Here is a 16,403-nt window from a genome sequence, read left to right on the forward strand (position 1 = left end):
AACAAGTACATAGTGAGCAGCGGTTGTTACAGACAAACGTTCACATAATCTGCCCCTGTCAATGGGATAATTTAAGGTTGTCAATCAATGGCTACAGCTACACTGTTTTGAATATGATTCTATATCCAACCAATCATATACACTGTATTTCCAATCAAGACAAGAACACTATATATCCAACCAATCACATACACTGTTTCTCCAAGCAAGACAAGAAAACTATATATCCAACCAATCACATACACTGTATTTCCAACCAAGACAAGAAAACTATATATCCAACCAATCACATACACTGTATTTCCAACCAAGACAAGAAAACTATATATCCAACCAATCACATACACTGTATTTCCAACCAAGACAAGAAAACTATATATCCAACCAATGACATATACTGTACTAGTATTTCCAACCAAGACAAGAAAACTATATATCCAACCAATCACATACACTGTATTTCAAACCAAGACAAGAAAACTATATATCCAACTAATCACATACACTGCATTTCCAACCAAGACAAGAAAACTATATATCCAACCAATGACATATACTGTACTAGTATTTCCAACCAAGACAAGAAAACTTTATATCCAACCAATCACATATACTGTACTAGTATTTCCAACCAAGACAAGAAAACTATACATCTAACTAATCACATACACTGTATTTCCAATCAAGACAAGAAAACTATATATCCAACCAATGACATATACTGTATTTCCAACTAAGACAAGAAAACTATATATCCAACCAATGACATATACTGTACTAGTATTTCCAACCAAGACAAGAAAACTGTATATCCAACCAATGACATATACTGTATTTCCAACCAAGACAAGAAAACTATATATCCAACCAATGACATATACTGTATTTCCAACCAAGACAAGAAAACTATACATCTAACTAATCACATACACTGTATTTCCAACCAAGACAAGAAAACTATATATCCAACCAATCATATTCACTGTATTTCCAATCAAGACAAGAAAACTATATATCCAACCAATCATATACACTGTTTTTCCATCCAGGACAAGAAAACGTTATATCCAACCAATCATATTCACTGTATTTCCAACCAATGACATATACTGTACTAGTATTTCCAACCAAGACAAGAAAACTATACATCTAACTAATCACATACACTGTATTTCCAATCAAGACAAGAAAACTATATATCCAACCAATCATATTCACTGTATTTCCAATCAAGACAAGAAAACTATATATCCAACCAATCACACACACTGTATTTCCAACCAAGACAAGAAAACTATATATCCAACCAATCATATTAACTGTATTTCCAACCAAGACAAGAAAACTATATATCCAACCAATCACATACACTGTTTTTCCAAGCAAGACAAGAAAACAATATATTTCAACCAATCACATACACTGTATTTCCAACCAAGACAAGAAAACTATATATCCAACCAATCACATACACTGTATTTCCAACCAAGACAAGAAAACTATATATCCAACTAATCACATACACTGCATTTCCAACCAAGACAAGAAAACTATATATCCAACCAATGACATATACTGTACTAGTATTTCCAACCAAGACAAGAAAACTTTATATCCAACCAATCACATATACTGTACTAGTATTTCCAACCAAGACAAGAAAACTATACATCTAACTAATCACATACACTGTATTTCCAATCAAGACAAGAAAACTATATATCCAACCAATGACATATACTGTATTTCCAACCAAGACAAGAAAACTATATATCCAACCAATGACATATACTGTACTAGTATTTCCAACCAAGACAAGAAAACTGTATATCCAACCAATGACATATACTGTATTTCCAACCAAGACAAGAAAACTATATATCCAACCAATGACATATACTGTATTTCAAACCAAGACAAGAAAACTATACATCTAACTAATCACATACACTGTATTTCCAACCAAGACAAGAAAACTATATATCCAACCAATCATATTCACTGTATTTCCAATCAAGACAAGAAAACTATATATCCAACCAATCATATACACTGTTTTTCCATCCAGGACAAGAAAACTATATATCCAACCAATCACATACACTGAATTTCCAACCAAGACAAGAAAACTATATATCCAACCAATCATATTAACTGTATTTCCAACCAAGCCAAGAAAACTATATATCCAACCAATCACATACACTGTTTTTCCAAGCAAGACAAGAAAACTATATATCCAACCAATCACATACACTGTATTTCCAACCAAGACAAGAAAACTATATATCCAACTAATCACATACACTGAATTTCCAACCAAGACAGGAAAACTATATATCCAACCAATGACATATACTGTACTAGTATTTCCAACCAAGACAAGAAAACTTTATATCCAACAAATCACATATACTGTACTAGTATTTCCAACCAAGACAAGAAAACTATACATCTAACTAATCACATACACTGTATTTCCAATCAAGACAAGAATACTATATATCCAACCAATGACATATACTGTATTTCCAACCAAGACAAGAAAACTATATATCCAACCAATGACATATACTGTACTAGTATTTCCAACCAAGACAAGAAAACTGTATATCCAACCAATGACATATACTGTATTTCCAACCAAGACAAGAAAACTATATATCCAACCAATGACATATACTGTATTTCCAACCAAGACAAGAAAACTATACATCTAACTAATCACATACACTGTATTTCCAACCAAGACAAGAAAACTATATATCCAACCAATCATATTCACTGTATTTCCAATCAAGACAAGAAAACTATATATCCAACCAATCATATACACTGTTTTTCCATCGAGGACAAGAAAACTATATATCCAACCAATCATATTCACTGTATTTCCAACCAATGACATATACTGTACTAGTATTTCCAACCAAGACAAGAAAACTATACGTCTAACTAATCACATACACTGTATTTCCAATCAAGACAAGAAAACTATATCCAACCAATCATATTCACTGTATTTCCAATCAAGACAAGAAAATTATATATCCAACCAATCACATACACTGTATTTCCAACCAAGACAAGAAAACTATATATCCAACCAATCATATTAACTGTATTTCCAACCAAGACAAGAAAACTATATATCCAACCAATCACATACACTGAATTTCCAACCAAGACAAGAAAACTATATATCCAACCAATCATATACACTGTATTTCCAACCAAGACAAGAAAACTATATATCCAACCAATCATATTCACTGTATTTCCAACCAATGACATATACTGTACTAGTATTTCTAACCAAGACAAGAAAACTGTATTTCCAACCAAGACAAGAAAACTATACATCTAACTAATCACATACACTGTATTTCCAACCAAGACAAGAAAACTATTTATCCAACCAATGACATATACTGTACTAGTATTTCCAACCAAGACAAGAAAACTGTATATCCAACCAATCACATACACTGTATTTCCAACCAAGACAAGAAAACTATATATCCAACCAATGGCATATACTGTACTAGTATTTCCAACCAAGACAAGAAAACTGTATTTCCAACCAAGACAAGAAAACTATACATCTAACTAATCACATACACTGTATTTCCAACCAAGACAAGAAAACTATATATCCAACCAATGACATATACTGTACTAGTATTTCCAACCAAGACAAGAAAACTGTATATCCAACCAATCACATACACTGTATTTCCAACCAAGACAAGAACACTATATATCCAACCAATCATATTCACTGTATTTCCAATCAAGACAAGAAAACTATATATCCAACCAATCACATACACTGTATTTCCAACCAAGACAAGAAAACTATATATCCAACCAATCATATTCACTGTATTTCCAACCAAGACAAGAAAACTATATATCCAACCAATCACATACACTGAATTTCCAACCAAGACAAGAAAACTATATATCCAACCAATCATATTCACTGTATTTCCAACCAATGACATATACTGTACTAGTATTTCCAACCAAGACAAGAAAACTGTATTTCCAACCAAGACAAGAAAACTATACATCTAACTAATCACATACACTGTATTTCCAACCAAGACAAGAAAACTATATATCCAACCAATCACATACACTGCATTTCCAACCAAGACAAGAAAACTATATATCCAACCAATGACATATACTGTACTAGTATTTCCAACCAAGACAAGAAAACTGTATTTCCAACCAAGACAAGAAAACTATACATCTAACTAATCACATACACTGTATTTCCAACCAAGACAAGAAAACTATATATCCAACCAATGACATATACTGTACTAGTATTTCCAACCAAGACAAGAAAACTGTATATCCAACCAATCACATACACTGTATTTCCAATCAAGACAAGAAAATTGTATTTCCAACCAAGACAAGAAAACTATACATCTAACTAATCACATACACTGTATTTCCAACCAAGACAAGAAAACTTTATATCCAACCAATGACATACACTGTATTTCCAACCAATGACATATACTGTACTAGTATTTCCAACCAAGACAAGAAAACTATACATCTTACTTATCACATACACTGTATTTCCAACCAAGACAAGAAAACTATATATCCAACCAATGACATATACTGTACTAGTATTTCCAACCAAGACAAGAAAACTTTATATCCAACCAATGACATATACTGTACTAGTATTTCCAACCAAGACAAGAAAACTATATATCCAACCAATCATATACTGTATTTCCAACCAAGACAAAAAAACTATATATCCAACCAATCATATACACTGTATTTCCAACCAAGACAAGAAAACTATATATCCAACCAATCACATACACTGTATTTCCAACCAATGACATATACTGTACTAGTATTTCCAACCAAGACAAGAAAACTATACATCTAACTATTCACATACACTGTATTTCCAACGAAGACAAGAAAACCATATATCCAACCAATCATATTCACTGTATTTCCAATCAAGACAAGAAAACTATATATCCAACCAATGAGATATACTGTACTAGTATTTCCAATTATGACGTATTCAATGCATATCCAACCTTTTACATAAAATGTATTTCAAATCAAGACAAGAACACTTCATATCCAAACAATGACATACTCTATTCCAATTAAGGTAGCACAATACAAAGATTTTTTCACTCCCAATCAGACAACTTTGAACTGATGTAATTCCACTCATCTTTCTTTAAATTTTATAAATGAGGTACCAAAAGAAAGAAGAAAGATAAATCTTTCAAATTGTGATAATTTCATTATGACATAATTATTACATAATTATTATGTAATTAGTTGCTATATTGTGATGTCCACACTTGAATGAATTTAGCGTCTTTGTTCTTCATAGCACCCCAAAATATTTTATAGATTCTTGAGCTTGACCTCCAAAACTGTGTCTCAGATTTCCAAAAACATCAATAGAACACATTTTATACCTAATTGAATGTAGTGGTCTCTTATGAATTGATGTTGCAAACTTCATTTAATATTTATGAGAGAATGAAATACAATAGGAAAAATCTGAGACACAGTTTTGGAGGTCAAACTGTGTTGTGCAAGAATCTATAAAATATTTTGGGATGCTATGAATAACAAAGAAGCTAAATTCATTCAAGTATGGACATCACAACATGGCAACTAATTACATAACAATTAATTATGTAATAATTATGTCATAATGAAATTATCACAATTTGAAAGATTAATCCTTCTTTCTTTTGGTGCCTCATTTATAAAATTTAAAGAAAGATGAGTGGAATTACATCAGTTTAAAGATGTCTGATTGGGGATGAAAAATCTTTATATTGTGCTACCTTAAGATAGAACACTACATATGTATTCAAGACATTAGACTGCATATCCATCCAATGACATACATGTTTACAAACTGCATGTCAAATCAATGACATACAAGTGCACACTGTACAATTAATCAACATGATCAATACCAAAACATGGCAAATTCAAAGACTAACATATAAGTTGTAAATTTATGTCCACTGAACTTGCTCAAAGACATTACCACTGTTTATCCAGCCTTCAATATGTAAACACTGACATTTTGTTGGGGAGAACATGATTATTTTAAGTTGTAATTGGCTTTGAACTATCTTTGGGAATCTTCCAGTTACCTCCTATACCTGTGCATTGTCTCCATTGTTTTATGCAAGTTGTTTTTGGAGCAATTTGCAGCTGATTTTTATAGTTTTTTATAGTTCGTTCTTATGTTTTGATGTACATGTAACACCACTGTCCCATGTTAGGGGAGGGTTGATCACTCACAAATATGTTTAATCCTGGCACAACGTTATATGTGGCTGTCCCGAGCCTGAAGCCTGTAGTACAGTTGGTTCATGTCTGTCGGACTCTGTCCTGTTTTTTTTCTTACGTAAATTGTATTGTTTTAAATAAGTTGTTAGTTACATGTTTGATGTGTTTCATATTTTTCATGCTATTATAGTTTTTTTCTCATTGTTGAACTCATTTCAGTACCTATAAAAATTGCTTATATATGTATCAATGTCAATTAAACTCTGGTGGACAGTATTTAGTTGTCTCATTGGCAATCATATTTTTATACTGTACTACTATCATGACTATTGTCAAATCCACATGATCAAAGACATGTACACAGTGTTGATTGTGTATAAATGTACACTGTGTAGATTGTGTATAAATGTACACTGTGTAGATGGTGTATAAATGTACACTGTGTAGATGGTGTATAAATGTACACAGTGTAGATGGTGTATAAATGTACACCGTGTAGATGGTGTATAAATGTACACTGTGTAGATGGTGTATAAATGTACACCGTGTAGATGGTGTATAAATGTACACTGTGTAGATGGTGTATAAATGTACACAGTGTAGATGGTGTATAAATGTACACTGTGTAGATGGTGTATAAATGTACACTGTAGGTGGTGTATAAATGTACACTGTGTAGGTGGTGTATAAATGTACACTGTGTAGGTGGTGTATAAATGTACACTGTGTAGGTGGTGTATAAATGTACACTGTGTAGATGAATGTACACTGTGTAGGTGGTGTATAAATGTACACTGTGTAGGTGGTGTATAAATGTACACTGTGTAGATGGTGTATAAATGTACACTGTGTAGATGGTGTATAAATGTACACTGTGTAGATGGTGTATAAATGTACACTGTGTAGATGGTGTATAAATGTACACAGTGTAGATGGTGTATAAATGTACACAGTGTAGATGGTGTATAAATGTACACTGTGTAGGTGGTGTATAAATGTACACTGTGTAGGTGGTGTATAAATGTACACTGTGTAGGTGGTGTAAACAAACACCAACATATACTCAACATCACCTACAAATACAATGTTTATAAGGATTTTAAAAAAACAAAGAAAATCTAAATAATTTATTTCATAATTGCACATAACACTGACTTTCTATTTCTAAAATCATTTTATAATGTTTACTTCCACAGTCAATGCTAACTTACTAAGCTATAAAGTATTTGAAAAAAAATGATTTCAATAATTATCATTTACAGCTTTTTAGGAACTAATATATATGTAATTAAGAACATTTAAAATATATGTATTATGATAAACTGATAAATTTGCATGGACTTTTTAACCTTAAATTACACCAGAGTACATGTACTACTTTAAATGTAAATCTGAAAAATAGTTGTTCATGCAATTGTAATGACAATTTTGATTCTACTTAATTTCACCATTTTATTTCATTTAAATTTTTTATATATAACATTTGTATATATACTAATCTATAAAGGCTGGTAACAATGGATAAGCACCTTCACTTTCTATTGTTTAATATTCTAGATAGTGAAAAAAAAATATTATTACAAAAGATATTATTATATCATGTATTTGACTAGTTGAATTGCAGGTTAATTGAAAGAAAATAAAGTTATTTTCTGAAATGTAAATTTAAGGGGGTTCAGTTTTTATCAGAAATTGTTCATTCTTTTGAATCAATTCTTTAATACTTTCTGTTAATTCATCATCTGCTGTAGTTTTAACATGTTTAACATTGCTTTTAACCTTTTTTAATCTTGGTGCCCGTGACCATGTTTTGGGTATAGATTTCTCATGATAAATAAGGGAATGTTTTTGGTAAGTTGCACCATGTACAAATTTGACACCACATATTTCACAAGTATATTTAGTTTCTTTCTTAGACACATTAGAATTGGGTTGAACAAAGTCATCTGATGTACGATTTGAGTCTGGCAGGTGTTGCCAGTCTGTTGGTACAGATGGATGAAATGTCCGCATGTGCTTCCGGAAACCTGAAGTCTGAACGAATCTACTACCACACACATCACATGCATATGGCTTCTCACCAGTGTGTTTTTTCATGTGCTGGTGTAAGTGATGATTACGACTAAAACATTTACTACACACCTCACACTTAAAACGTTTCACACCTGTATGTATAACTGAATGGTTGTGTAGTTCTCCGTTAGAAAAGAAAGCTTTATTACACACGGGACAGGGAAATGGCGCCTCTCCTGTGTGGATTCTCTGATGTCTCTTTAATGTGTTTCCGTACCTAAACTTCTTACCACAGAGATCACACTGATAGGGTCGCTGACCAGTGTGAATTAGAATATGTTTGGCCAGATTTCCTGCATCAAAGAATGGTTTATCACAATAATCACAGGAGTAGGGTTTTATACCAGAATGTAGTACCATGTGTTTTTTCAGATTACATTTCTCGGAAAACTGTCGTTTACAAATTTCACATTCATGCGGTTTCTCCCCAGTGTGACGTTTCATGTGATCTTTTAATGTACAAGCATGATTAAAACTTTTCCCACATATACCACACGTGTGTTTCTTCTCCCCGCCATGTGTATTGTGATGTCTCATCAGATTCCCCTTCTTGTTAAACTTTTTGTCACAAATATCACAAGAAAATGGCTGTTCTCCACTGTGTATTATCAAATGTTCTTTCAGACTGCTCTTACTTGAGAAATCTTTACTACAGAACTGACAAATATAGTCCAAATATTGAGTTGGTATCTTGACGAGGATTACATTCTGTTGGTTAGGCAACACAGTTTTGTTAGTTGCACTATCTTCTCTTATTTCTTTACAGGATTGGTCTTTCTGCAAGGGGAATTCCGTTCTTTCTATAGTTGTAAATTGACCGTCACCTGTGTAAATCTCTTGTGATTTTTTCATCATTTCATTCAAATGTTTTTCTACCATTTCATTTGATACTACACTTTCATCATTCTTTTCAATATTACTATTCGATATTGCATGGATTGCCATTTCCTTGACTGAATTTTCAGCTACACATACATGTTTGTCATTTATTTCAGGGTTGCAATCCATGACCGATATTAATCTAAGTTTGATTAACTATAAGATAATTTTGCTGACTTTTCAGAATCTGTATACAATTCTGTTGTCGTGGATACTTGTGAATCATTTGAATACTCAGGATTTAGCCGGGTTTAAAGTGTAATTGTCTGACGACGGTTCAGGATCTGCATTGTTTTGAAATATACCTGTTCTATAAGAGATAAAGTATCGTGTTCTCAACTGTCTGTGTCAAGAATGTTCAAAATCCAATATGTTTTTTAGTGTTCTTTTTTGTTGAGAAAGTTTTTAAATTTATCCCGTTGCAAATACATGTAGTCAGATTTCTTATCATAATTTTCTATTGATTCATTTTCTAATTATATTGCTGATATTTTTGGTCCTTTTCAGAAGGGCTTCACTAAATCCTAGTGTAGGTCATTGTATATTTATTTTGTGTGACTTTTACTTCCATTGTGCTGTATGTTAATCTATTATTGACTCATTAATGGTCAGACATGTCATATAACTGCAACATTCTCTTGACATCATGATCTATAAAAGAAAGAAGCAGCTAATTAATAACATTCAATTGTCAATTTCAATTAGTATACATTTATTTGATTTCAGTGAGGCATGGAAAACTTTTACACATTATTGTTTTTTCGAAATGAAAATTTGGTTTACTTAATTCCAATGTATTTCTGCTTTAAAAAGATAAGATTCGCTGTCAATAATGAATTTTTAAGTCTCAGTCTGTTCCAAATTGATCATCTATAATAAATGTTTTGGATATTTTATTTGATGTTTCCCTCAGTTTTAGTTTGTAACCAGGATTTGTTTTTTTCTTAATCGATTTATTAATTTAGAACAGCGGTAAACTACTGTTGAAGATTAATAAATGATACATGTTTAAAGATTGATAATTTGCCTATCATACATTGTACATTTATCAGGGACATGTAGTTCAAAAGATGTGCAACTGTAATTGTTGGCCATATATCTTTATTGATATATGTCATACAGCACTCTCATTATTTTTCCATGTTCTGACATATTCCTTCTCTTAAATTAACTTCTCATTTTTAGAATTTTTTAGTAATGTTTGAAATCTATTTTAAGCAAACAAAAGAATCTTCTAAAATAAAGAATGAATATATATATACTACAAAAAATAAAATTTTACATCAATATATTGAAAAGTCATGGAGCCAGAAAAAATACCTGTTAGAATATTTTTTGTGCCGGTTTTTGAAAAGTTTACAGCAATCTAGTGTTTTGATTTCATCTTCAAAACTATAAAAAGTGATAGAACTTAAAAATGTCTTATGTACACAAATTCACAATATACAAAAGTACCAAACATTTGTACATAGAATGAAATTCAAAACAGTGTGGCTGTGGCCATTGATTGACACATTAAATTCATCCATTGACTGGGACAATTTAGGTGAACGTTTGTATGTAACGACCACTGCTCACTATGTACTTCTTAAAGACACTTAAACTATGGGGTCACCAAAGGTTCTCAACACCTTAATAAAGTAATTCGAAAAATTAATCAGAAATAACACGATGTTTTGATTGATATCAATTATATAAATCAAAACATAAAGGTTATTCCTGATTAATTTTTCGAATTATTTTATAATTAAAGGCGTTAAGAAACCTTTGCTGACCCCACAGTTTAAATGTCTATCGTAGGTACGTCGTGAACAGTGGTCGTTACAGACAAATGTTCATGTAAATTGTCCCAGTCAATGGATGAATTTAATGTGTCAATCAATGGCCACAGCCACACTGTTTTAAATTTCATTCTACAATGTATGTCATCATGTACATCATTTAACTTTATATAATTAGAAATCATGGTAATGATTTAAAATTGCAATGCAATATATTGGCCTGTTTTGGTGTTTTTTTCTTATTAACTTTGTCATTCAGAATCTTTGTCATTCAGAATCTTTCTATAGATCTTTCTGGGAAGCAGAATGGTTGGTTTTGGATATTTACATACATTTGACATGAAGCCTTTTGTTCTAAAGATAAAAACATGCAAAAGGTGAAGTATGCTTTTTTTTTTAGTTTTAGATCATTTATATGTTTAAGAGTTTAGTATGACTTCTATTTTCACTGAATTAGTACTAGTGCACATTTTTGTTTAGGGGCCAGCGGAGGTCTTCTTCTGGGTGCAGGTTTTTCTTACTGTGTTGAAGACCCATTGGAGGCCTTTGGTTGTTTTTTTACTCTTTGGTCAAGTTGTTGTCTCTTTGACAGATTCAGCATTTCTATTCTCTATTTTTATTTTATCAGAATTTAAAATTCATATGGTCAAACAAGATTGATAGTAAGTTTATAAATTTTATTTCAAGTCAGCATAAATGAACACGTACAAAATTTAACACCCTGTTCCTGTATGTTCAGTTCATGTTTTTCATAATTAAGTTTTAGAATCTGCATAAACAACTTTATAAAAGTTCTTAAATGTAAGATAATAGCAAAAGTGTGTGACATAGGTAATTTATGGGAAAGTGCATGGAATTGAAAGTCATCTTAGTATACAATGAAAATAAAATTTTAAATATGTCATCCTCTTTCACAGGTATCATCTACCTCATTCATTTTGTCATTTTAGTTTGACAGTATTAAAAATGATATTTTGGTGCACAAATTTATATAACTAGATCCTTCCATTATTCAAAGAGCTGCAAGGGAACACTACAATCTGTATACACTCTGTATACACTCCCAATCCTGATTAATAGAGATGTGTCTCCAACTTATTTACTGTAAAATTTTAAAACAATGTTCACATGGGCAATGCACACCCAACACAAAATGAGTGCTAGATCACCAGCAAAAACAAAAACATTCAAATGCCCATAACAGGCAGAAACCCGGTTGAAATAGAACAAAAGAATCGAAGCTCTTTGTTAGAGAAATGCTTACCATGCTTACTGTAGTGTTTACTAAAGTAACAAAAAAATTAAAAGTTAAAGGGATAATTCGCGATTTTTCACTTTTCATCTTATTATGTTCATAATACCATAAAACACATATTCACCGAGTTTTATTTTGATATGAAATCTAATAAAGAAGAAAATTGGGAATTATTAATTTTATTTTTTGAAACTTCCTGACTTATGTGACGTAGTTTAAGTCTTTGATGCATGCCGGGAGTGAAAATATCTCATTTAAGTCTTGTTCGTTAACCATCTAATAACGCGATTTAAAGCGCATCGACGACTTTTGGTGTAGCTATTAACCAACGAAAAATAAGTGATAGCCATGCAACTTTTAAAATTAGATCGTGTGGATTTTTTAAAACGAATTTTAATAATAAAAGTAAATCATACAATAGAACATTTTTATGATTTGTTTTCTAAAAATACTTTAAACAAACATGAAACTGACATGATCGATAGTGTATTGAAAATACATGTTTGTATTCTGACCTTTTCGCTTCATTCCAGCAATCATTTTCACTTGCTTGTACGGTGGAAACAATAAAATGTGTATTGTTTTGTGACACCTAAAGAATGTGGAATGCGTAGTTTAACTCAAGGTAATCAAAAGATTAGCATTATGTAATTCTAATCTTTTGATCCTCATTCAGTGAAATCTAGGCGTCACGGTTCACTGGCATTTCAGGTGCGAACAACATTTCGTATCAATTGTAAACGGGAGTCAGACAAAATTTCAGACACATGAATGTAAAAAAAAAATAATTAAAATTAATTAACGGGAATAATTAGATCGCACAATAACTGGATAGCTGTTGTATATTTTTATATTTTGCATAAGATCACTTTTAATGAATTATGACTTTTGATTACTTTAGAAACGATAAAATACTGAATTATTTTAATTGAAGTATTTATAAATAAAAATAGCCTTCTAAACACGAGTTTATGAACTAAAAATTGTACTTTTTCAAATTAGGATCGGCAGCCTTAAATGTTTCAAACAGATCATTAACAATAGCAATTATATATTTTATTCCATCCAAAGTAAATCTCACAACACATGAATACTTCAGATATTTGAAAAAAAATGTTTTAAAAAATTGACAGGAAATTACAGGATCTAATTGGAATGGAATCGACAAATTACGAACAGATATGCTTTTCAAGTGTGAAAAACATCAACAAAATTTATACATAATCGGGAATGTCCTTCTTAAAATACTCTTCGTCTCACACCGTAACTTTATGTAATACTTTAGCTATTTGACCAACGATGTATAAAAAAAAGACAACGAATTTAATGTCATCTTTCCCTATTTTTTAATGTTATTATAAGTCTGTTTCAACTGGCAAGAATACCACTAAAGCGGACAAGCAGTTTCTTTAAATTGCTGTCATTGAATATCAAGAGAGAAAATAAATCCCGAAATTGATTTGAAACTTTGATACTCTATAGTTTTCCTGGAAAATATTCACATCCCTCGGTATAAGTGTACTTCCAGTTGCGTATATATTACATGCATGTCGGAACAATTGTGATGAAGACGAATTTCTTCCTTTTTTCGAGAACAATCTAATTGATATATAAATGTCCATAACTTCTGGTATACAATAGTCTATCGACATTTGATGATTACACACTGTTGGCATACGTGGACTTGTCATTTTACAAAACTTTTACCCCAATTTACGCAAAATGTATGTTTCTTTCTTATGTTCTATGTATACATGTATATATTTTAATTTGCGCTATAGTTCCATAACTTATAATCCAGGCGTATATACGAATGGTCGACAAGTGCGTACTTTTTTAAAATCAATATTTCTGGTATGTTCCAATCTGTCCTTCACCATTGACAACGAGTATATATTAGATTTTACCAAATTTACCCTTGAAAAAAATACGTATATAGATTTTTATTTCATCAGATCTGTTTGTTTGTTTTTTTTTGGTATTATTTATTTTTTTTATAAATAATTTTCTTTTCACCAGAAATGTTATTCGTAAACAAGCGTATGAGTTTAGTAATGACTATATATTACATCACTTTCGGACACTCAAGATAGAGATGTATATTATACACCTAAAGTAATAGTTTAAAATGGAAAGTTATAAGTTATCGGCCGTGTACACTTATCAATACACTAAGAAGTGAAACGATGCATGAATTTGCAAACTCGACAGGAAATCGCTTGAATACCTGGACGTGTCACCTCACACCCCCTACAATACCTTTGGGAGTAATACCTTTAGCCATGCGGGTGATCAGTGGAGCGAAGATCCTAATTTATTTGAATAAAGTTTATTACATAAAAGAATTATGAACTAATTAGATTTCCGAAAACAATTCAAGTTTCACGGAAGACTGTATGATTTGAAATTTTGACTTTTTCACTAATTCCTATATTATCAGTCTAAAAATAACTCATGGTAAAAAAAAAAAAGAAAATTTTCCGTATCAAGTTAACTAGTCGGATAAAACAACCGTACGATTGACGAGATATCGACACGCAATTACGACTACATCGGGTTACTGTAGTTCTGGTCCTTAGACATATCGTGAGTGCAAATCGGACAAGGTGACAAAATGGCTGACCGCAGAGAATTGATACTCTAAATTTAAAATCGATGGTGATCTCTTATCTAGCAGAATAAAACTTTAATATCTATGAATTTGAGCATTTTTATACAGAATAAACATAATATCAATTTTTGATTTTTTTGCGAAGTTTCCCTTTAATAGAAACAAATCAAATGACAATTTTCTTTTCAATAATGAAGTGTTCTGTTTTAAAAACGCCATTTGCATAAGGTTTCAATTTATCTATTACATAGTTAAGCAGAACAATTAGATATCAAGTGGACGACATGGGTATCTATCAAGTTGGATGTAGAAAATGCATAACCTCTGATTTTTTTTTTTTTAAATACCACGGACGGAAAACATATCAATCTATAAGTTCAGTAATTTTAGCATCTGCCCTTCCATTATGTGACTCGATCAAGAAAAAATTCTAAAAAATGGGTAACAATTGTATCGAAAAGAGAAAATAGAGTGCACCTTTTTATGTTAGAGCATGTTTGAGTTGAATATTTTGTCTTGAAAAAATACAAAGCAAGAATATTTGATACATCATCTCGCTTCAGATTCTATCATTTTTATATATCAAAGCTACAGGTTGACTTTAAATGTATAACGTAAAAAATATATGGGTCAAGTGAAATACCTATCTAATGAATCATAAAAACAGAGTAGGTGTGTTCGAATAGCTATTTTGTTTACTAAAAGTACTTGACGACAGTCTTTCAAGTTGGATGAAGAAAATGCATATCTTCGAAAATTAATAATTGTGTGTGTGTGATAACTAAGGTTTACAGTCTTCAACCACTAAAAAAATCTAGTCTGCCCTTCCACTATATTTAATTAGAATTTTTTAAAATATTTATGAATTTTCAAAAATTCCACATGACAACCGATTTAATAGACAATAATTTTAAGTTGAATCAATGCAAACAAGATCATTAACTGATGCTCATTAGCTAGTAGATACATTTGTCTTTTAAAATACAACTGACATAAAAGGATCGTAATGGCGCTAATTTAGATAAATTTGTCGGTTTCCATTTCTACGATTTTAAAAATTAACTGGCGTAATGGGGAGATAATTTTGACGAAGTAGAATCCTGACTGATAAGAGCTACATGGTTCCACACCAACTCTCAAAAATATGCACATATATAATCATATTATATTCAGAGGGCATCAGGGGATATTAGTATCGTACTAACTGATTTTACCCTCTTTAAATAAAGGATTTATTATTATTATTATTATATTTTTTTTTTTTAATTCTGAAATCTGTAGTCTAGAGCTTTTTACCGAAAGTTGTTCATTTGACTCTCTTAAACTTGAACTTGTGGCAAACTTGGCTAAAAGAAATGTGTGCTACTTGGGTATGACTTTACTGTGTTACGTTTTTATACCATGAAGCCATTTCTGTATGCTTTATTATGAACTTTTCTTGCATTGTTAGAAGTTTCCGGAAGTAGTTTAACGTATGTTAAAA

At 31.2% G+C, this 16,403-nt stretch overlaps 1 protein-coding gene across 1 annotated transcript; it reads right to left on the minus strand.

Annotated features, from left to right (window-relative positions):
- Positions 1-7,434: 7,434 nt before the first annotated feature.
- LOC143073612 (uncharacterized) lies at positions 7,435-16,379 on the minus strand. Its single transcript, XM_076249281.1, has 2 exons — positions 16,321-16,379; positions 7,435-9,924 (listed from the first exon to the last, which is right to left on the minus strand). Exon 2 carries the CDS (start codon positions 9,400-9,402, stop codon positions 7,987-7,989), a length of 1,416 nt encoding a protein of 471 aa, XP_076105396.1. The 5' UTR covers positions 9,403-9,924; positions 16,321-16,379; the 3' UTR covers positions 7,435-7,986.
- Between the last annotated feature and the right edge of the window lie 24 nt (positions 16,380-16,403).

This window comes from Mytilus galloprovincialis, chromosome 4 (genome assembly GCF_965363235.1).
Source record: "Mytilus galloprovincialis chromosome 4, xbMytGall1.hap1.1, whole genome shotgun sequence".
Lineage (NCBI taxonomy): Eukaryota > Metazoa > Mollusca > Bivalvia > Mytilida > Mytilidae > Mytilus > Mytilus galloprovincialis.